General features: G+C 33.0%; 1 protein-coding gene across 3 annotated transcripts; it reads left to right on the top strand.

Moving 5' to 3' along the window:
* The first annotated feature begins 5,105 nt into the window (after positions 1–5,105).
* LOC132744692 (uncharacterized) lies at positions 5,106–22,347 on the top strand. 3 transcript variants are annotated; one of them, XM_060733467.1, is made up of 18 exons: positions 5,106–5,175; positions 6,972–7,173; positions 7,434–7,700; positions 8,521–8,757; positions 9,240–9,374; positions 10,109–10,265; positions 10,890–11,023; positions 11,615–11,662; positions 14,235–14,373; positions 15,622–15,731; positions 16,523–16,801; positions 17,333–17,392; positions 18,177–18,229; positions 18,459–18,673; positions 19,418–19,489; positions 19,722–19,909; positions 20,651–20,710; positions 21,366–22,347. In XM_060733467.1, the coding sequence occupies exons 2-18, from the start codon at positions 7,005–7,007 to the stop codon at positions 21,695–21,697; spliced, it is 2,655 nt and encodes an 884-aa protein (XP_060589450.1). In that variant the 5' UTR covers positions 5,106–5,175; positions 6,972–7,004; the 3' UTR covers positions 21,698–22,347. The 3 variants fall into 3 exon arrangements, with proteins under 3 accessions (XP_060589450.1, XP_060589458.1, XP_060589440.1); XM_060733475.1 differs by having other exon boundaries at positions 5,119–5,221; positions 17,348–17,392; XM_060733457.1 differs by having other exon boundaries at positions 5,119–5,221.
* The last annotated feature ends 894 nt before the right edge of the window (positions 22,348–23,241 follow it).

Raw genomic sequence — 23,241 nt, 5'->3', positions numbered from 1 at the left:
GAAACTTTTAATGCTATTTCACATCATTACCCCCATCTGTACGCAAGAGAAGGTAACTCTGTCAAGGATTTGTTTTAAAAATTAAGGCCTTTTATCGACTTAGAATCTTGGTTAAGTTTTTAGTACCAGTCCACTTTTTGACTGAACTGTTTGAGATATTAATTTGAAAGTTGGAATACTTGTTTACAATCATGATTCCCAAACATGTCCAGGAGAAGGTAATTCTGTCAAAGATTTTATTTGAATTATGGCCCTTAACTGTCAATGTTTTGTATTATAGGCAAGCACTAAAAAAGTCGAGCGCGCTGTCTTACGGACAGCTCTTGTTTATTTAATCATTTTACATCTGTAAACTTCAATGATGTGTACCTTGGAAGAGGCCAATGTCCTTTCAGCACCTGGACAAGTCTAGCATATTTCAATGGGTAAACATTTTCTTATCACAAAACTGGCTTAATCTAAACAGTAAATGCCCAATATTTAGTATAAATTTTTTTATCATGAAATTGCACAGATTCAGCATTGGAACCTTGACACAGTAATTTGAGTAAAACAAGAAAAATGATATTTTCTACATTTGTTAGCTCACCTGTCTCAAAGTGACGGGGTGAGCTTTTGTGATCGATTTTCGTCGTCCGTCCGTAAACTTTTACTTTAAATGACATCTCCTCATAAACCACTAAGCCAATTTCATCCAAACTTCACAGGAATTTTCCTTTGGTGGTCACCTTTAAAAATTGTTCAAAGAATTTAATTCCATGCAGAACTCTGGTTGCCATGGCAACCGAAAGAAAAAACTTTAAATATCTTCTTTTAAAAAACCCTAAGAGCTAGAGCTTAGATATTTGGCATGAAACATCTTCTAGTGAGTGTCTAACAAGTTTGTTCAAATAAAAGCCCTGGGGTCAAAATTGGCCCCGCCCCAGGGGGTCATTGATTTTCCCATTATGCATATAGTAAAAACTTAAAAAATCTTCTTTTTAAAAGAACCCAAAGAGCTAGAGCTAAGATAATAAGCATGAAACATCTTCTAGTGAGTGTCTACTAAGTTTGTTCAAATAAAAGCCCCGGGGTCAAAATTGGCCCCGCCCCAGGGGGTCACTGATTTTCCTTATATGCATATAGTAAAAACTTAAAAAACTTCTTTTAAAGAACCCAAAGAGCTAGAGCTAAGATATTTAACATGAAACATCTTCTAATGAGTGTCTACCAAGTTTGTTCAAATAAAAGCCCCGGGGTCAAAATTGGCCCTGGGGGTCATTGATTTTCCTAATATGTGTAAAGCAAAAACTTAAAAACCTTCTTTGAAAAAACCCAAATAGCTAGAGTTTAGATATTAAGCATGAAACATCTTCTAGTAAGTGTCTACAAACTTTGTTCAAATAAAAGCCCTGGTGTTAAAACTGTCATTGTTTCTAACTGAATGTGTATAGTAAAAACTTTAAAAAATCTTCTTTTAAAAAACCCAATGAGGTAGAGCTTAAATGTTAAGCATGAAACATCTTCTTATGGGTGTCTACCAAGTTTGTTTAAATAAAAGCCCTTGGGTTAAATTTGGCCCTGGCGGTGGGGGGGCCCTATATACAGGTGAGCAACCTCAGGGCCATCATGGCCCTCTTGTTTTTATTAACCCGCCAGAACCGAAGGTTCAGGGTGAGCTATTGGTATCAAAGGGGGATGTTCTGTCATCATGCGTCAACAATCGTCTTCTTCTCTAAAACTGCTTGACAGATTTACTTCAAATTTGGTCAGTAGCATCCTTGTGACAGTCGTGCTTGAATTTGCTCATGTCATTTCAATTGGCCACTTTTAGGGGTCAACGGAACTAAAAATAGAAAAACATTTAAACATCTACTACAGAACTAATAGATAGATGATTACCAAACTTTGTAGCATTCTTGGATAGTCTTTTATCAAGTTTGCTCATATTAATTTGATTGGCCCCAATTTTTGCATTAACCATCTTGTACTAAATACATTTAGGTTTACCCTTATAACATAAAACAAGATTTTTATATCAATCATTAAGATAAAAATCTGCAGGAAAAGAAATTTTATTGATTACCTTCATTTTTTTTTCTTGTTTGGCATGGCAAAATTATTTCATCAGTTCATTTCTGTTGAAATAGTTTTGCCATGCTTAAAAAAATTGAAGGTAATCAAGTAATCAATAAAATTTCTTTTCCTGCCGGAGATTTTTATCTTAATGATTGATAAAAAATCTTATTTATGTTCTAAGGGTAAACCTAAATGTATTTAGTACAAGATGGTTAATGCAATTTTTTCATGCATTAATATCTGCAGAAACAAGGATGCATTTTAAGCCATGGGCGAGTACTTTAATAAATCTGAGGGCTTCTGCAGTTGTCAATGCATGAAAAAATGCATAAGCGCTTGGTCAAGGTCACTTACTTAAAATAGAAAAACGCTTTCCGGTTAATAACTAGAGTAAGGAATGAGATATTGTAATCAGACTTGGTGTATAGCAAGCTTATGTAAGACCCTGGTTGGTATCACATTTGAACCCCCTGGGGTCAAGGTCACTGTTACTTAAAATAGAAAAATTGTTTCCAAACAATAATTAGAGTTAGGAATGAGATACTGTAATCAGACTTGGTGTAAAGCAAGCTAATGTGGAGACCCCGGTTGGTATTGCATTTGGACCCCCTGGGGTCAAGGTCACCATTACTAAAAATAGAAAAATGGTTTCATGACAATATCTTAAGTTAGGAATAAGATATTGTAATCAAACTTGGTGTAAAGCAAGCTTATGTGGAGACCCCGATTGGTATTGCATTTGGACTCCCTGGGGTCAAGGTCACCATTACTAAAAGATAGAAAAATAGTTTCCGGACAATAACTAGAGATATTGTGATCAAACCTGGTGTAAAGCAAGCTAATATGGAGACCTCAGTTGATATTGCATTTGGACCCCCTGGGGTCAAGGTCACCATTACCAAAAAAAAATAGTAAAATGGTTTCTGGTCAATAACCAAAGATATGAATGAGATATTGTAATCAAACTTGGTGTATAGCAAGTTTATATGAAGACCCTGGTTGGTATTGCATTTGGACCTCCTGGGGTCAAGGTAACTGTTACTATAAATGGAAAAATGGTTTCCGGACAATAACTATAAGAGTTAGGAATGAGATATTGTAATCAAACTTGGTGTATAGCAAGCTTATATGGATACCCTGGTTGGTACCACATTTGGACCCCTGTGGTCAAGGTCACCATTACTTTAAATAGAAAAATGGTTTCCGGACAATAACTAGAGAGTTAGGAAAAAGGTATTGTAATCAAACTTGGTGTATTGCAATCTTATATTTAGACCCTGGTTAGTATTGCATTTGGACCCCCTGGGGTCAAGGTCACCATTACTTAAAATAGAAAAATGTTTTTTGGACAATAACTAGAATTAGGCATGAGATTTTTTAATCAAACTTGATGTATAGCAAGTTTATATGGAGATCCTGGTTGGAATTACAATTAATTGAAATAATTCTTTGTACACAGCTGATACTCCATTTACTAAAGGTTGAGTTCAATTTTTTCTTCAGACTACTTATTTTTCAAAAAGTCAAAGTTGTTGGGTATTAATCACCTTTAGTGATAGGTCTAGTTTTATCTAACAAAATTTTATTCATGCACAAATATACTTGAACACACCTGTATGTTATCTTGTATAGGCAATCTTGGTTTATACATTGACATAGGTGCCCACTTTTTCCAGAGAACATATGCCTGATCCTTGACAGATGTCCTGAATTACAATGGAAAATTCACAGAAATGTTGTTGGGGACCATGACAATGTGCCCTCTCAATAGTTCATTTTAAATTTATTATTTGGCCATTTATTATAACTATGGTATGAAAAAGGCCAGGCACTGACTCATTGGACATCAAAACAAACTTCAAGAGCTCTCGTACCACACTTAAATGTGAAACTCTCTTTAAAATGGGGGAAGATTCTGTATCAAACATGACTCTTGTTTTATAGGGCTGTGGAAGAAAAAGATTTTGTTGATATAAACTTACTTTAGTTAAATCGAGTTGGAAGCTATAAGCCTATTAAAGCACTCAAATCCATTCCTGGAACCAACCAGTACTAAGCAATGGATGTGAAGTTTCTTGCTCAAGAAAACAACAGCTTGCCCATGACAAGGATTTGAACCACGCTTCTAACCACTCGGCCACTCAAAGCAGATTTGTTGCACTATTCAAACCTAATACGGTTTTCCTGCAAGATTAAGCCTTCAGAGAGATTGTGCCCACTGGATATCACAAATTGACCTAGGGCTGACGGGTTAGGAAAAATGTCTAAACTAAAACGAAGACTTGGTACATCAAGGAGAAATTGTAAAAAAATATACAATACAGGAACTAATGAAATGTTGATGATGACGGTTAGTTTTATACTTTTTCCCTGACAGAACAGAAACCTCTATTGATGTACATATCCTGAGGAATAACATGTATTCATTTAGATATTCAACACGCTACCAGAGCATGATCTTGACCTTTAAGATGAAGTAAAAATGGCCTTCAGTAAAAATGAAATTACCAGATAATACAAGAAAGAATGGGCTTGTTCATCTAGAGATTGTGGGTCAGTATTCACTAATAAAAAATCTTTGTGCTTTTTTCAGATATGATATTTACTTTGTTCTCAAGTGCCTTTACAGTACAGTAGATGTATTTTAGTAATACATAATAATATGGATTAATTATTTGATGCATATGCATAGTAGTATCGTCAGCATACATGTCTACGTAAGAGTGTGTTGTACTAAATGGCATATCATTAACGTAGAAAATGAAGAGTAAATGGCAGAGCACCATATCTACTAACCCAACAAATTGTGCGCTTAAGGCCTTTTTATTTAGATGATGGTCGCCCTTCAGACATCTATGAAATATCAGATTATAAAATCGGTCTGTCTTGCAGTCTAAATATTGAGACTACATATCTACGATCAGTAACGATTTTGATAAACTAATGTTTTCAATAAACCAGCCTTATCTACAACAACATTGTAATTTGGATCAGTAGTACATGTGCGCACACTTAATTTAGTATCTTTACACCTAGAAATAAAGTGAGAAAATAAATTTAATGGCGTTCACACTAAACAATAAGGGGAATAACTCTTAACAAAAAAACGAGGTTACGGTAAGGAAAAACAAATAAATTAATAGGAATTCGCCTGTGTTATGTGGTATGTGCATGGTTTCTATAAGTGTGTTTATGAAATATTATATGGTATAAAATGAAGATAATTGTCCAACAGGTTATTGAAACTGCAAATATTTTCTTTGTTACTTTTTTGTTAGCGATTCGCCCCAAAAAGTTTCGTACAGTGCATGCCGTTTGTTGATGATTTTACATTCTGACGATAATTTAACATACTTCCTTTTCGTCAGAGCACCATATTTATTATATATTTTCAGTGTTTCTGCCAGCTCTGATTTTCTGAGGGTCTTTTATGACCCCCTGTATGATATTTTAGGGGTCATTTCAAATTCATAAGGGTCATGCCAATAAATTTAACAAAAATTTAAAAAACAACAGATAACACTTTATAAGTTTCATTTTCTAAGGCACTTTACTTCTTGCCAGAGAACATTTATGTACCATCATGTAGTTCAACTATATTTGAATAAAAATATTGTTAAATACTTGTTTTTGTGTTATATTTTTGAATAGTTATTTTAATTTTTTTTGTCAATTTATTCATCAACAAAATTACACCATTTATAACAGATTGTTTTTCTTTCGGGGAATTAGGGTCATTGTCAACATTTTTTTTATATGATACTTCTTTTTGGTCATGGACAACAATATTTTGTGTATTTTTCTTAAAAAATTGGTCAATCTCCGCTATTTTGGAGCAGACGGCATTTTCAACAGACAGTTAATTCGTTCGCGGAATATGACGACAACAAAATAAATAATTTTGTCTGGGCGCTTTCATTATATGCAGTATCGTATAAATGCAAGCGTTTATTAACTAGTTGAAATTGGCTAAATGCCGGACCCGGTAAATTTCATTTCTCATTAAAATTATAGTGGAGCCCTCGGTAAACATTCCGTACATTTTTATACTGAATTGACTGTTTTTAGTATATCTGACTCGTGTTGAAATCAGCGACGGTGAAATTCTTGCGTCACAAAATACGCACTTACTAAATTTCATTGCGTCATGGCCGAAAATAATGCGCCAAAAACGCAAAAACGCGCTTTGGCAGAAACACTGTATTTTTATTCTGACCGTTAATTTTTCTTCTGTAAAACTTGTATTTTTTATTGGTGTAAATGTTGATTACTCCACAGACACTTGGGTTGTGGAGTTAAACAGTTAAAACGCCTTTAAAATCCAAATAAAATCAACCCCAGTACATGTACTGATCATATATATCAAAAAAACTAAGTATAAGCTGTTTTGAAAAAAATTCATATTTCTACGTAGACCTTTAATTATAATACACAAGATAAAAATGTTCGCCAGTAAAAATCTGCACACCTACCATCAAAATCAGCATGTATTTTATGCCATTTCCAATGTTTTCACATAATCCTTTGGTCCATCGATACAGAAAATATAATTCTTCATGATGATGGTCAATTTTACACTTCAATGTCAATATAAACAATGCAAAAGGTGAAATAAAAATCAAGATTATTGACGTTTTACTCCATTTACAAAATCTTTTGACAGATTCAGACGTGGCTCCCCACCTTTGCCGTATACAAATATGCTCTGCTTTGAATTATTGAAACCAACATATTTCCTAATGGCTCCGTCTATAGCTGACTGGTTCTCATCTTGAAAGAGCAGCGCATTTGCATACGCATGCACTTATCTGGCAATATACTAGACCTGGTGATTCTAAAGTTGGATTTGATACACTCATGCAGTAGATCTATTGTAAACCTTATAACTTATATTTATATTCCATGATATATAGTTGATGTGAGTCAAGATCATCAATTTACCGGCCATGCCAGGAACAAGACAAAGCACAAGATTTTCATCTTTGAAAAAGTCAGAGAGTGAGAAAACAACAGCAGATGATGAGGATACTGATAATGATGTTTCTGTAGCAGCGGTTGATGAAGGCGAAGGGATTACTGTTGATTTAGAGGTTAAAGATGGAACATTGGCAAAGGGTATTGCTATTATAATAATTGATTAGCTTTTAAACGCAGTAGATAAATGGTTGTTTAAATAAGTTACTGTTTTGTAAATTACTTAAAAGTACCTGATGATAAGTTTGTCTAGGAATGTTAACTTTCAAAATGTTAAATGTTTGTCGTTAAAGTAGAAATATTAAAATGCATAATTTTATTGCTACACATATATTTGTATTTCTAAAAAAAAATGAATTTGTACTAAGTTTTTCTTTTTGTTTGTTGAAAATTAAACACAGAAGATGCAGCAAACAAAAGTGAAACTGTTGAAGTAAAGATAGAGGGAGTACCTAGTTCAGTTGAGAAGAATGATGACAATGAGAAAGGAAAGGAAGATGATCTTCTACTGACAGAAACAGACGATGTTGGATCCGAGAAATGTACAGAGGTAACTGAAACAGACAATGCTGCCATTGAGAAAGAGATGGAAGTGAATGATGTACCAGTTACTGACACAGAAAGTAAAACTAATACAGATGAGAAGAAAAAGTCAGAAACAAGTGAAGGTATATATGGGTTTACAATTTCTTCATTTTGCTAAACAATGTAAGATGTTTGCCACCAGGTGGGTCAAATTGCTAGAATAAATTTCAATTCAGTTAATTTATTGTACATTCCAAACAAGGGAATTATGTATACCATGTTTAAATACAGTACATTAGGGTTGTGATTTATGTCATATGTCAGTAATAGATGAAAATGGCCTCTTAGAACGATAAATACTATGTGAAATATCTGCAAAAACTGTCAGTGAGTGAGTACTCACTACTCAGTAGAATGGCATACCGATATAAACAACAAAACTTGCACTTAATGTTGTTGGCCTCATTCCTGTGAGACTGGACTATCTGCAAGGAAAATGATTGCATCTAACAACAAAAAGCACAATATTTTGAAACTGAGTCTATAGGCAATTTATTGCCTACATGAGGCAGGACACAAAGGTAAAAAAATCACTGTTGGTCAAGTTGGCATTATTTTAATTTTCATCCTGTGTTGAGAAATGTGGTTTCTATGGCAAAAAAATGGGTAAGAAAAGCTAAAAAAATCTTGATCTTGTTACTATTAAAAAAGAAGCCTTTTAATATTCAATAAGTACTTAGAATAGTAAAGTGACCCTGCATACATTTACAATACAATTCAGAATTGTGTGGAAAAATGAACTAGTACTGTTGAAAAGAAAAATAAGTTTACATGTCTGAAAATGATACCTCTGGATTATGATTAAAAAAAGTGTGTCACTTGGGTATTTTTATTTTGCCTACCAGTTGTCTTTAAAAGAACTGATTATGAACTTGTGGTTAATACTTTCTGTCAATTATACAGATCTAGGTGGAAAGGAAAAAGATCAGAGTGATTCCAATGAAGTTAAAGTCGAAAAGGAAACATTAGAAGCAGAGAAGGATACTGAAGAAAGTGTAGACGTGCAGGAAAAGAAAGCTGATGAAACAGTCACAGATCAGAAGTCAGAGGAAAAGTCCAAGGTTAATACTGAGGGTTTAACGAAACCAACTGATGGTGCTAAACCTACTGAACAGACTCCAGAAGTCTCACCTGCTAAAGGTAATTGTAATTTATACATTTGATGTATATTAAAAATGTTAGTGGAAAATGTCTTGAGAGCTCATTGAAGGTATGTGATTCTAATTGATTGCTAGCTTGTCTAGGGTCTGTCATACCATACAAGCAGCACATCTCTACACTGGTGCTAAGTTTTATAAAGAATTAAGAAAAGCAATTAAATTAATGCTAAAATTATTATCAAGGGAACAAATACAGTGATTTGATCTAGTACAATTTAGAAGAAATCTTTCAAGTTTAGAACAATACTACAAAAATTAATAGGTGTCATTCTCTGACTAGGTTTTGATTGTGTCTGTTCATTGAAGGCAATGGAAAGTTCAACACCTCTCATTTCTACTTGCTCTGGCACCAGTATTCAATTAACCAACACTAAATGTATTAGATCAATGATCTTGAAGGTCCAGTAACAGTTCATTTCAATTTTAAATGACTGATAATAAAATATATACATATTATTCCAGCATCGACATCAGGCCAGTCCTCCGATGCTACAAAGCCATCATCAGCATCAGACTTGTCCCCAGCATCAAAGAAGACTGATATATTAACACAGGAACCAAAATTTGACAAACCGTTTCCTGCTTCATTAGCAAAATGTAAGTTTTTTGAAATGCTGATTTTTTAAACCCATAACCTATTTAATTTCTTAAATGTGATTGTTCTGGGGAGCTGTCCATTTAGAATTAAAAGTTGGTCAGCCAACAATTAAGAGTGACGAGTCTGTTCAGATTGCAGGGATGCTTAATCTGGCCTGGCTCTATGGTAATAGCAAAATTTCTTTCAGGTTTTGCAGGGTTAAAATTAAAGAATTACCTAGTTTATGGTATTACTTGATGATGTAACATAAGTTGAATATCTTATTAATATTTTAGGAGAAGACCTTTATAAGCTTTATAGCTTTCGTCTCTATTCCTTTTTCATTTGTGTATCTACTTATTGTAAATGTATTAACAACGTGATGTATCATTGTTTGAAATAAACTATATTTAAACTAAAAAACTAAGTTTAATATCCATTATCTCAAAACATTATCATTAATAATAAATACAGTTATTTTGCTTGACACAGAGTGTTAATTTCTTTTTGGCATGAGTTCATTACAAAGGATACCATATTGATTCTCTCATGTAAGGTCAATAAAATAAAACAAGCAGCTTCTATGGTGGGATTTTAGTAAGTCAAATTACCCAATTATCTGTGTATTATTTAATACAAACTATTTTCTCCAGCTAAAAAAAACATTATGAAAGGGATGGAGAAATATATTATTTTAGTCCTTGGGGCTAGTGAAATATTGATGGTAATGCACATATTTTTATTTATATTTTAGTGCGTAATCTAACAGTGAACATAGGTCCCATCAGACAGATGGATCTTAGGTCAGAAAAGCTGCATGAAATCTTGAAACTAACAGACAATTTTGAGATCAAGTTTGAACTTAGAGATAAGGTAGATTCAACTGGTAAAATTGTGCAGGAAAAATCAGGGTTAGTAGTTTTGAGTATTGTAATTTATTAAATGATGTATATGACATTGTATTTGTTCAAGAAATTAAAGGAACTCCACTGAGGTCCAAAAGCATATAATTTTAATTTCTTATATATATATCAGCTTGGGCAAGTTAAAATAGAAAGGTATGCAAAAGAAAATTAAGAATTAAAATCAAAATCGTACTTATGTGCTAGTCTTTGCGGGATTAGATTGAAAAGCATTGCAACTCTTTTCAATTATAGGTTATATATCACAATTAGAGTAATTTTTTCTGTTAAAACAGAGTGAGCAAATAATCTGAAATTTGTAGACAAGTAACTGGTCTAGACCTACATCAAAGGAAACATAAATCTTGAAAAATTATTTCCATACCCATGATGTCAAAAATCCTCAGTGCAGTCCCTTTAAGGGAAATTAAAAAACTAAGATAGAAATTTTTCACTGGAATGTATTGTAAAAAAAATATATTGATAATTTTTCTGTTAAAAAACATATTGATAATTTTTCTGTTAACTCAACAACAATTTATTTTATAACACATGATAAATGCTCAAGATAAAAACAAAACAATTTCTGATTGCCTGCATTTATTAAGTAAGAGAAATTATTTGATCATACAGATTTGTACGTCTGCCGTTTGAGATCACAACTCCAACATTCCTGATCCGTGTGGCATTCAGGCTGGGAAATCTTCACATTGATGGAAGAGATATGTCTGTCAAGTTTCCAGATGCTTTCAATCAGGCTGTAGTGGGTAGGTTCATGTTCAAACTTGACAGATGACATGTGATAATATGTTGATGTGTATTTAGTAGACTATATTAGTATTGTAATTTTCATAGTATGTTCAGCGATATCTGAAGTGAAGCGTGAACATACATACATATATATATATATATATGTACAACGAAAGTAATTGTCACAAAATTGAGAATTGCACTGCCTTGCACTTTTTCCTGAAAACATAGAAGGGCAAAAAACTTTTGTTACGAGGCAACCGTGTTTATAACCACAAAATTATATTCAACAGTGTGTAACAGATAATTTATCTTATTCTGATGCTTTCTAGTACCTAACTTAGTGATCGCGACCTTTGCCCTAGTAATGAAGCTCTTTGTTTTTTGAAGTTCTTATTTTGCTTACAACCAGTAGAAGACATTTTTTTCATGCACTTGTAATCTACTTAACCATTGCAAATGTTTACGTTTCTGGTTAGAATGTCAGCAGCGAGACTTTTGTCCTAGTTATCAAGCTTTATTTACTTTCTGAATTTCTTATTTTTCTAAAGTTTTTGATGAACCTGTAAAATCAATTCAACATTGCAAATGTTTGTGTTTCTTGGCAGAATGCCAGCAGTATATTGAGGACAATAGGAAGTTCAGAGCACAAAAGTGTAAGTATTTACTATTAGAACTTCAGTATATAAGGTAAGTTAATTATTCTATATGTAGGATGGGTTAAATGGTTTAAAAATGGAAAAATGGGATCTATCTTGGCATGCCATCTGAAGAAGAAATCAAGTGAATGGGGAAAAAAAATAAAAAGACAACCAAAGATCTCTATCATGGATGAAATCTAAGAAAACCAAAATTTGTTACTGTGGACCAAGAATAAGAAGTCCTGCTCACATATTACTAAACAGCTTAATGGCAAGTAGCCACGATTAAACTTTAAAAACTTCTTGGTATTGGTTGGAAATGATGCAGATGAAAAGAAAATATTGAAGATTTTATCAAAATTGAAGAAATACTTCGGTCTCATGGCACATAAACATCAGAGGAAACTGAAAAAAAAAAGAACACTTCTTACACACTGATCTTTGACACAGTTCTTTTTGGAAGACATTTTCCAGCTTGTAAAATAAAGACAGTTTGAATGTCAAGCTAAGAGAGAGACAACTTAAAGTATTTGACATGTGACTGTAGAGACTTCAACAGATTGTGTACCTGTTGGTTCTGAAATTGATTTAAAATACCAGTAGGAAAACAAAATCAACAGAAAATATGCAGAAGAAAGCATGAAAAATTACTTTCAAAAAATTTATGATCAGAGCTGAATAACTTTAATTATTATCGTCTGGGAAGGTGTTAGTAATTTTCAATAAAACCTTGTCAAACCTTTAATGTATCACCTTCATGAAGAAATATTTAAATGGCAGAGGAAACTAAAGTGATGCATTAACTATTACCATCAAATATGAAAGAAAACAAAAACAGCAAAAAAATCACAAGAATAGAAGATTTAGTTCTAAATTTTCAGAGAAGCATGTTTCATGATACTGTGACAGTTAAAATGCCAAAATAGTCGGTAACAAACTCTGGCAGGTTTGAAATTGAGGAGAAATTATTGGATCAAAATTGATGAAATCTTGTGGATCAAAATATGGTGAAATATTGAACGTCTGGTGAGATATGTGGTGAAGTAACATTTGTGAACTGTAACTTCATACTGATTTTGTCAGCACATAACATGTGGTAATAATTATTTTAATCAATTTCATCTCTATTGATTGTGAAATAACTCTATGAAATAGAACAAATCCATTTATAGTTATATAAAAATGAAGACACTCTAAATGGCTGGAACTGCAATTGATTCTATACAGTCAAATGAACTGAATTTAAGTTTGTCTAATGTCTTCAACTTATTGAACTGTGAAAAGGGAACTGAGGTGAAACAATGTGTATAAGTAGAGACAAGAAGAAGCATTTGAATACGTATCAATACAGAATTATCATCTATGATGACATGTAAAAAGGGAGGAAATATTTCTCTAGATACTTACTGGCGTTCGCTATAGCGTTTCTCTAGATGAACAAAGATTTTCTTACTTCAGATATAAGCGATTTTATGATGCTACCTCTACACAGCAAGCACCTTTGTAAACCAATCGCATGATCCAATTCAACTTATTGTAAATGGTGTTCACATCATAGAGATTATCCTGTTCTGATTGTGACATTTTAAGGATGGATATTATAAATCATACAATGTACATTTCATTTTGACTGATCTGGAACTCATGTTTTGAACAAAGGTTCGGACAAAATCATAAATGAAGTAAGGTTGGATTGTGAAGAACAACAGAAGGGAATGTAAAGAGGAAAAGATATTTCAAGGTTTGGCAGCTTTGAAGATTGAAAGATACTGCATTGCCAATCTCTTGTTATTGATTTTGTGTTATGTAGAAACGTAACAAAAACTAAGGTTAAACCTTGAAATCTTCTCATACAAATGTAAGTGAGGAAATTGATACTTTGATTTTACTCATGCAAAATAATTGTTTTTCACATCAAAGGACAATTTAGAAAGTAAAATTGTCATTAATTGGTGTGAATGGAAATCAAAATTATCATACATAATGGAAGCATTGAAAACCCCAAACAGGGTCGTAACATGCTGTTCAGATAGTGTGGACTCTTTGCAGTCCGTGTCTGATACCTTATTGTTTTATTTACATGCATGTAAAATATTCTTTTCTAACAGGAACCTATGTTTTCTGAGTACATTTTGTTTTTTTGTACATTATCCTGAGAGCTGATGTCAATGGAGTATATATGTATTAGATGTAATGTTTGTTTGCTCAACAACAGTTTGAACCAGCATTTGCAAATGTACGAAAGAAACCTGCCATGCATTTTTCATTTTCCGGAATTTGCAGATATAAAGTCTTGTACAGACTGGTCACTAGTTTTGTGATTTTAGTAATAAGAGGAGAAATTGTTACCAAAGAATGCATTGTACATCTAGTTTTATTTTAAGTGTTCTACAAAACCCATGCAATAGCTGTTATGAGGTGTACAGTACACAATGTCCCTGTCACTTGATCAAGTTATAATAACCGTGGGATTACAAAAGGTATATAGAACAAAATTTGCCGTTAATTGGATGCATTCTATACATATTTGATTATGGATCATGCATCCAAAGTTTGGCAAATATGCCTTGAGTTGTACACTTTGCAGTTGAGGAGAGAAAGCGTCAAATAGCCGTGAAAAACGTTCCTGCGAACGTGACAGAGGACACAATGAGGTCACTATTTCCCGAGGCACAAAAGATAACTCTGAATATGGAAGAGTTACCAGATGGAGGTAGTAAAGTAGGGTAAGTACAGACGAAGGTAAACAAGACCTTTTCCCTTTTTTTGATGAGGGCTATAAAAAACAAAACCACACTATATTTTTAATGTTTAAAACTTTTCATCTTAGGGAAAACAATGATATTTGCTCACAATTTTAATAAAAGGATTGCAAAAATATAACTTTTTAGAAAGACTATACATGTTTTCGCTTGAGAAGAAAATACAAGGATTATGGAGAATTGTTATGTCAGGATTTTCTTTTTGGAAAAGCTCCTATCTTTGACAAAACTTTGCAGAGGAATAGGCCTAACATAGGAATGAAATAATGAACGAAGTTTTTTTTTTCCCTTTTTGATTGAAGAGTGCTTACACATATATAAAGAATTTCAAATGCGCTTTTTTTCATATATATATATAATTTATATATATTTTTTTAATGAAATTGGCATTGAAATACAATGAGACAGAAGGCTTAATGCTTTAAATCTAAAATGGAAATTTTATTTAATTCTGGAAAAACCATTAATTTTAAAGAATTTTCAAGTAAGTAAGAATGGATAGCAAAAGTGCAGACCGTTGGACAGAGCAGAAGAGTGCTAGTACAATCTTGATGCACTGTGCATTAGTAATCCAGGTGTGCCACCGCAGCCTAAGGTTTAAAGAAGTATTGTTCTCATTAACTTGAGCATTACATTTTTAAATTAATACTTAATGATTGGTGTTACAGTTTTAACCATTTGGAAATAGTTTTAAAAAAAATATGATTTTTTTCGATATTTGTATACATGTATATATATTTATACAGTTGTATGTCCATATGTGGTCTATTTATAGTTTCATTATTTAACAGGAAGAACTTGTGAATCTTAATGGTAGCAACATTTTTTTCAAAACTGACTAAATCTATTGATTTATTTATCTCTTTGTCTTACTTTGATAACATTTAGTAAGTTACCTGATTAGATACTCTATAGTATATAATGGACTGTAACCTGGTTAATATGATTATAGTTTGAACATTTAAATCTTTAAAATTAAAAAACTAGTATCCATGTTAGAATGATAAGTAAGCTACAAACATAATTTAAAAAATACCCATAGGTTCTCTTAGGTAAAATTTAATTGTAATTTATTTTTTCCCGAAATCGGGATGTAATAGGAATATAGGAATTCGTTTGATATAGGAATATTTGTTGGAAACATTAATGTAATAGTTATTTGGAGAAAGATCCATGCACAAGATATTGAGTTATGTGTTTTGAACACTTCAGGAGCGTGCTGTTAGAATTTGACACAGAGGAGGCATGTATACAATGTTTGGATACAAATAAAGACGTGTTTGTTGAAGACTGTCAACTGAAGATATTCAGAATTTTCTCGGGTAAAACTCCTTGTTATGCAAATCACTTTACCATTTTGGTCATAGCTAACTGCTGTTGCTAATTCAGGGGTAATTTCTGTGACAACTGATCTTCGAACATTTGAGCCGCGTCATGACAAAACCAACATAATTTCTTGTTATGCACCTATACCTTAACCATTTGGTCATAGCTAACTGCTGTTGCTAATTCAGGGGTGATTTTTGTCACAACTGATCTCAAAAATTTAGTATTATAGTCATTTGTTTTCATTACTGATTCAAAAATCATGCCAAGTCACTCACAAAAAAAAATTGGTATTATTGTTAGTTATCCAGGGAAGCTGGATAGGGTGTTTGACTGCCGAGAAATGACTAAAATTTAATTGAAAAACGTGTTAAAATTGACGTAAATCAAACAAAAAAGTAAATTTATCCTACTAATTTGTAAAAGAGACTTGAGGAGTTACTCTTTTTGAAATTGTCACAGATGACCAAAAAACAAAGGCTTTGGAAAGATAAAAAAATATTTGTAGTTTTGAAGTTTAATTGGCCCTAAGTGTATAATATACTTTTACAACATACGTTATCAAACAGACTTACAATTATTACCATTTATTTATTACATTTATTATCTTGCCTCTCAGTTCTATTTCATTTTTCAGCACCATTACTTTTGCTTTTATAGATTTTGTCACCCAGTACTATTGAACAATGTGTTACTTTCAAAGGCTTGAAATTAATTCCTGTCTGTTGTTCTCTGTATTTATTTGAATGTTTCATTGATGTCAATTCTACATGCTATTATCTCACAGACAAAATCAGTGCGTTTGAAAAGAAATACATAAAGAATCCGAAGCCACAGCAGTTTTCCCGGGGGCGTGGTTTCGGTAGAGGTAGGGGTTCGGCACAGAGAGGTAGCTTTCAAGCAGCTAAGATCAGAAGTAGGGCGATCGGGTTTGGAAATACAGGAAGGGGAAGAGGAGGCGGAGTCAAAAGGGGCGGGAACTTTGGTAGAAAACCAACAGGCTCCGGTCAATCATCACAGCAAACTGGTATAAAAAGTCCTGGAGCCACAAATATGGGACCTCCAGGTAATACCTCTAATAATCATTTTAGATATATATTGTAAATCAACTTCCTAGATGATAATATAAAGGTTTTAAGATATTTATATATATCTTAAAACCTTTATATTATCATCTAGGAAGTGCCTTTAATACACATGCACAAAACAAACAGCATTTTAAATGTCAAAATTCAGTGTTGTATTATTAGTTGTCACAGATTCTTATTTAATTTCTGCATTTTGTAAGTACATTATGTAACAACTATTGTTACTATGATATGCCTCCAGAACACATTCCTCTTTCCATCTTTGACTTTGATTTGAAGTGAAGTGGAAAAAAATTGGTTTGAAGTTTAGTAGGACAAAAGCTGTAGTACATGTAGTCAAATTTCTGGTTGTACTTTTTCTAGATTTATAATCAAGATAGTAAAATATAATAATATATTTCTTTGCAAATGATGTTATGTTCCTTGTTATATTTTTCTCCTAGTATATTTTATTTGCTATGATTTAGATTATAAAATTGGTTATAAATATAGGACATTTCATTGTATAGGCAGTGTATCTTCAGGAGGAAGAGGTCAAAGGAAGAGAAACTTTAGTGGCTCGAAACCAGGTAACCACATTTATTTTCAGTGAATGAAAGGTAATGTGAGAAAAAGTGCAAATAGGTTACTTTCAGGCCCCCAGATTGGTTTGCAGATAGTTGAAACATATTTAAGATGATGATTTAAGTCTAAGTCTTGTATTTGCTTCCTGGAACTAATCAGTACTAATGTCATATAAAAAAAACATGCTTGTGACTCCAGTATGGTTTGAAGCCATGATCCCTCTGTTGAGTGACAGACACCTTAACAAATACACCAGCACTTACCAGATTTTCAGCTCCTTGTTTCCAAATTTTGTCATTTTGATTAACATATTTGAGGAGACTTTGCAGAAAGTATGAAGTTTTACCCAGGTGTGTTCTCATGCCGGAAATAATTGTACCTGTTGGAAGCTTGTAGTTTTCCTCTTCCAGTATAGCTGGAAGGTCACGGTCATGTGTTCCTGATAAACAGAATAAAATAAATCGACTCATTCAGATATTCCCAGACATTTTGTACCTTAAATATATCTTTAAAAATAGTTTTATTAGAATAAACACAATGATTAAATACCTGCAAATGTAGTTTTATAATTGTCATAATCAGTTTAATGAAATATTGATATCTTTTGGCGCAGACAAATAGCAACAATGTGGTTTGGAAAGTTGAATATCATGCTTCTTAAGTTAGCACCTTTATGTGTTTACCTTCAACCATTTAATTTTACACTTTTATTTGGTGACCTGGCATCTATCAAATTTTCAAAAGATGTTTAAATGCCAACTATTTATACTATGTTTTGGTTTTATACAGGAAAAGGTGGCAACTATGAAGGACAGTTTCAAGACTTCACACCTAAAAGAGAGGTACATTTATTTGAATTATATTTATGTTTCTAGATTAATGATCTTGTGATAACCCCATTTTAGATTTGGTGTTGGTAATTATCCATCTTTTTTCATAGGGAATGTATATATTTAATATATTTAAAATCTTTCATTTCAATGATTTCATTTCTGTATTTTAATGTTATGGCCAAAGGTCTGTTTTTCAAAAAGTATTAACAAATATTAATGCTCTGCTGAATGATTTCAGTCTAATCGAGGTAGACAACGTGCAAGGCCAGGTCGAGGTCGTGGTAATCAAGGTCATGGTAATCAAGGTCATGAGCGTAGAAGTTCCGAGAGAAGTCCATCGTTTAGAGGAGAGCAATCTCGACAGTCTCCTTACCGAGCTGAGAGGTCGTCGTCATTTAGGTCTTCAAGCTCTTACAGGAATGAGCAGAGATATTCCTCACCTTCAACAAGCCGGTATGTTGATAGGATTTCAAACTGAAAATATTTGAAATCACTGTATAAAGTAAGATAGAGAGGTAAAATTTAGTGATAGAAAGGTGCCTGCAAACATTGTGTGGTTACTCTGCAGATTAACTGGGATGAAGAATCATTTAAGGCAATCGTGGCTAGAGGCTATTTAGAAGCACAGGGGCATGGGAAGTTTGGTTGGGGCATTCATAGCTTAGTCTTTGTTTTGCTAGTTGTGTTGTTGTCAAACCACATGCCTTGCACTGCTTTGGATTTGAATTCCATGAGGGACTTTGAATTCTTTCATTTGAGGAAGCTATCTAGCTAGCTTCTCAGGTGCCTAGAAAATGCATGGAGGCAGACCTGAGGTCCTGCCTCCACCAGTAAAGCTGGTTAGTTGCCATATGACAGTGTTGGTGTGACTGCAAACCTCCCAGTGAAAATCCTAAGGAACACTAGCATAGCTTGCTTTCTTTCAAGAGTTTATATTCTGTTTGTGAGCTTCAACATCAATTTGGGGATGTGATTTAAAGTTATCAGCTAATTCATTACAATGAAAGAGATTCCTGCTTGGAGTATATTTTGTGTTTAGTGATAAATTAAAAAATTGATGAATTTAGTGGTGCATAAAGGTATTTATTTGTTTTTTTGTATTATATTTTATTAATTTTGAATTATGATTGAAAGTGTTTCTTTCCTGCACTAAATTTTGTCACTGTGTATGAAATAAAAGTGTGCTATTTTTTACAGAGATGAAGACCCTATGGCTATGATGGAATACCTTAAATCAACTATTGCACGCATGGAAGAAAAAATGACTGGGTATGTAAATTTTGACTGGTTATGTCACTTATTATACAGGTGGAAGGCTTTGTGTATACATTTAAAAGCAGGTACTACCTGCAAGTCTTGCTGTATGCTCTAATAAGCTTTAGTAAATGATAGAAGGTTACCCTGGGTTACTAAAAAATTTTTGTATTTCTTAAAAAAAAAAAAAAAAAAAAAAAAGATTAAGTTATAAGTTTGTTAAAAAACGTTTTTTGTTAACATCCAGGAAAGAAACTGTTGACAGAGGTTATGATAATCGTCATCAGGAACAGTCGAGGAGTGGCCAGTTTAGCCCTCGAGGGCGAGGAGGAAGCCCGAAAAGAGGAGGTGGCCGAGGATGGGGAGATCATGGCAGAAAGAGACCTGCAGATACAAGGGAATATGGACAGGAGCCCAAGAGACAATTTATGGAGGGTAATTATTCAATCAGTCTTATAGAAATTATATAATTATCATTGAATTTACATGTTTGGACTCGACCAGTTTACATGAGGTCAAAATGAGGTCAATATAACAATGGTACCAGATGCCGGATGTCACTTGTCCATTGCAAAGATACAGAAAGCTGGTGATTGATAATACTTCTTTGGATCAAGTTTTATTCTGTGTATTGATGAAAGTTTTTATGATAACTGCATTTGAATTTTGTAACACTTCTATAAGAGGAGTTTATAATAATAGCAAGTAAATTGTAAGAAAAATTCTACGACCGGGTCCCTATTCTAGTATGAAAATTAAATAAAACATTTTTCTCAGCCAGTAGTGAAAAAATGGGATTGCCAAATATAACATCAAATATTTTGACATTACTTTAGATATTTTTCATACTTTTTTTAGATGATTTTATACATGATACTTTGAATGTTTAAAATGATAAATATTTTATACATTGTTTTTTGGAACATTGGCATTATTTTCGACCTCTGATAGTTCCCAGATCCCACAAACGAATGTTCCAACATCCCAGGTAAATATAACGGTAGTTTACGGAATGAAACAAATTTGCGTTCCCAAATACCAGTTCATTTAAGGATATGTATATATATAAGAGATGTGAAGATGATCTTTTAAAAGTTTGTGGAAGGATTAACAAACATTTTCATGTATTGGTTGTTTTTTTTTAGATGGGGCTTAATTTATCTCTGTCAATTTCAGATCAGAATAGGAGGGACTCGAGGAATGATTATTACAGTACTCAGCAAAATACTGGCTCTGGTAAGTACAATGTACATAATTACTTTAGAAATTCCATTTGTCATACCACTGCTGCATAATGACTTAAGTCCCTGACTTTGAATTACCTTTCCTTGCCTGCTATGGGTTTGAATGGGACATCAGATTCTTGCATGTAAGGTATCAATCTAGCTAGCTCGGAAGGAAGGAAGCTAGTGCTTCTGCTGAATTGCTGACTAATGTCTAAATAATTAACCGGAGGGCTTCAAGGTCTTTCTCAATTAGTAAGACTGGATAGCCTCTGTAATTATGACCTTTTCAGGGTTAGTGTGAATTACATGAGTTTCTAGGAAAGCTATCAGTTTGGGAGAGCTGTTGTACTCACCCCAGCATTGGCATCACAGTTTGGTCAAGTTTTTGCATGCAAGTTGGTACCTCCAAAAGTACTGAAGGAAGTGGGTTGAAATGTCACGCACTTATTCAAAAGCATAATAGGAGTTCACTTTCCAAGGCCAATAACTCTAACATGAATTTTGACAGAATTATAGCCCTTTGTGAAGTTAGAAAATTCTACATTATCTAGGCTCTTGTTTTTCTTTAAAGCACTGAGAATAGTTGAGTACGCTGTTCTACTGGCAGCTCTTATTTTGAATTGAAATCTAAGAACTAAGTGGGTTTCTTTTTTTGTGTGTTACAGCTCAGCGTCGAGATTCTTTTGTCAATACAGCTGGAGGATCACAGAGTGATTACCGTAATGATCGGGACATGGGTAACTATGGTGATAGTTACGGAGGTAACTTTGGAAGTACTAGTTCTTACAGCAGTAACCAAGCTGGTAGCTATGGAAACAGAGGTGGAAGTGATTATAATGATGGTAGTGATAGAAACAAGAGAGATAATAACTATGGTGGACAGAGATTTAATAGTGGATACAGTGCAGGAGGGGGACAGTTTGGGAGTAGAGGGGGAGGTAGGGGACAGTCGTCAAGAGGGAGGGGCTACAATAAGGGGAATAAGGGCCAATGGTGAATAAAGGAGAGGATATAAACAGTCAAGATATTGTTTATAGATAAAGAGTTGTATGAAATGTTAGTTGTAGAAAAGTACATTGGTTGCCATAATATTTCAACGCAAGGGACAGCCAAGGGGTGCTATGTTGTAATTGGTTTTGTGCTGACAAGTTTGCTTTGAAATAAAACAATTTTGAGGACAGAGGATGTGTTTTTTATGTGGAGATGTGTTCAGTTTTTAACAATTTTTAAAATGCTTCAGTTAAATAATTTTGTCTTTTTATAGACAGAAAATAGAAACTTAATTAAAGGCACATTATGTCTCAGCAATCCATATTTCTTAAATTCTTTAGAAATGTCAAAGATGTCTTTTATTATGTTTTAATAATAGATTTAGAGTATGCTAGATGTTTAACAACTGAAGAAAGTATCTCTGAATGTGCAGGAATGTGTAATAATGCAGGAATGTGTAATAATGCAGGAATGTGTAATAATGATAGCAAAATGTAAATAAAGTTATATAGTATTTTGAATTTTTGACTAACATACAAAATATTGATTCACTATAATTATACCAATTGCAAACAAAAGAAAAGAAGCAAAGATAGTACATCTATATGGCAAATGAGTGTTTTTTGGAAACTGAAACTAGATATCAAAAACTTTAAAGTTTTTGTGAAATAAAAATGATAGCATTTCTGAGGCATAATGGGCCTTTAAAGAGAGATTTGTGAAACAATATTTTCAAGGATTTTATATATATATAAATGGCATAGAAACTTTATAAATGAGACAGTTATTGCACAATATTGTTAAAGAAAGTTTTATGTTTTATTTTTAAGAGAATTTTGCCATTAAACTTGTGTATTATATTTTTGTTTAAACTGAAAGTAATACTGGTAGAGCGAGTCTTTTGTAGGGAATTATCATGCTAAAATTTCATAAAGATTTTATATTTTGTTTCACTACTGTTCAATGTTAAATCTACATTTTATCTGAACATAAATGTTCTTTTTGTGGAATTTGTTGGTTTGTTTTTATATTTTAAAGCAAACATTTAGTGGTAATCCACATATGCTTCTTTAACTCCCTTCTAACCTTGATTAAATACAGCTCATTTTTGAAGATATATCAATATTGGTCACTTGGGCAAAATATAGGAAGAAGTTTTTGAAATGTGGAGATCTCTGAAGAGGAAAACAAACAAAAACAGGCATTTTAAAACCACAAACTTTCATTGAGTTTTTTTTTCATAAAAAGACAGTGATAAGTGTGACATTTGTCATACTCCCAAACAGTACTCAATTCTAAACACAAAAAGTTTTGAAATTTGTAATTTCTGAATGGACCAGAAAAATTTATAAGCATTGAGCTGAAGGACTGTGCAATTTTTTTCTGCAGCTGCCACACAGCACACTTCTGAATGGGAAGGAGAAATCCCATGGATAGAAATCGTGTCAGTTTCTAGAAAATTATACCATGATATTAAGTAAGAACCAGTGGTCGCAAATTTGGTCAACATTTAATTGATAGTTTCAAACTGTCTAATGCTTCCCGTAACAC

Source organism: Ruditapes philippinarum, unplaced genomic scaffold, assembly GCF_026571515.1.
Source record: "Ruditapes philippinarum isolate M1 unplaced genomic scaffold, ASM2657151v2 ctg3007_1_1_1_1, whole genome shotgun sequence".
NCBI classification, from domain to species: Eukaryota; Metazoa; Mollusca; class Bivalvia; order Venerida; family Veneridae; genus Ruditapes; species Ruditapes philippinarum.
The sequence above is the reverse complement of the archived record's forward strand: the minus strand, read 5'-3'. Positions and strand labels throughout refer to the sequence as shown.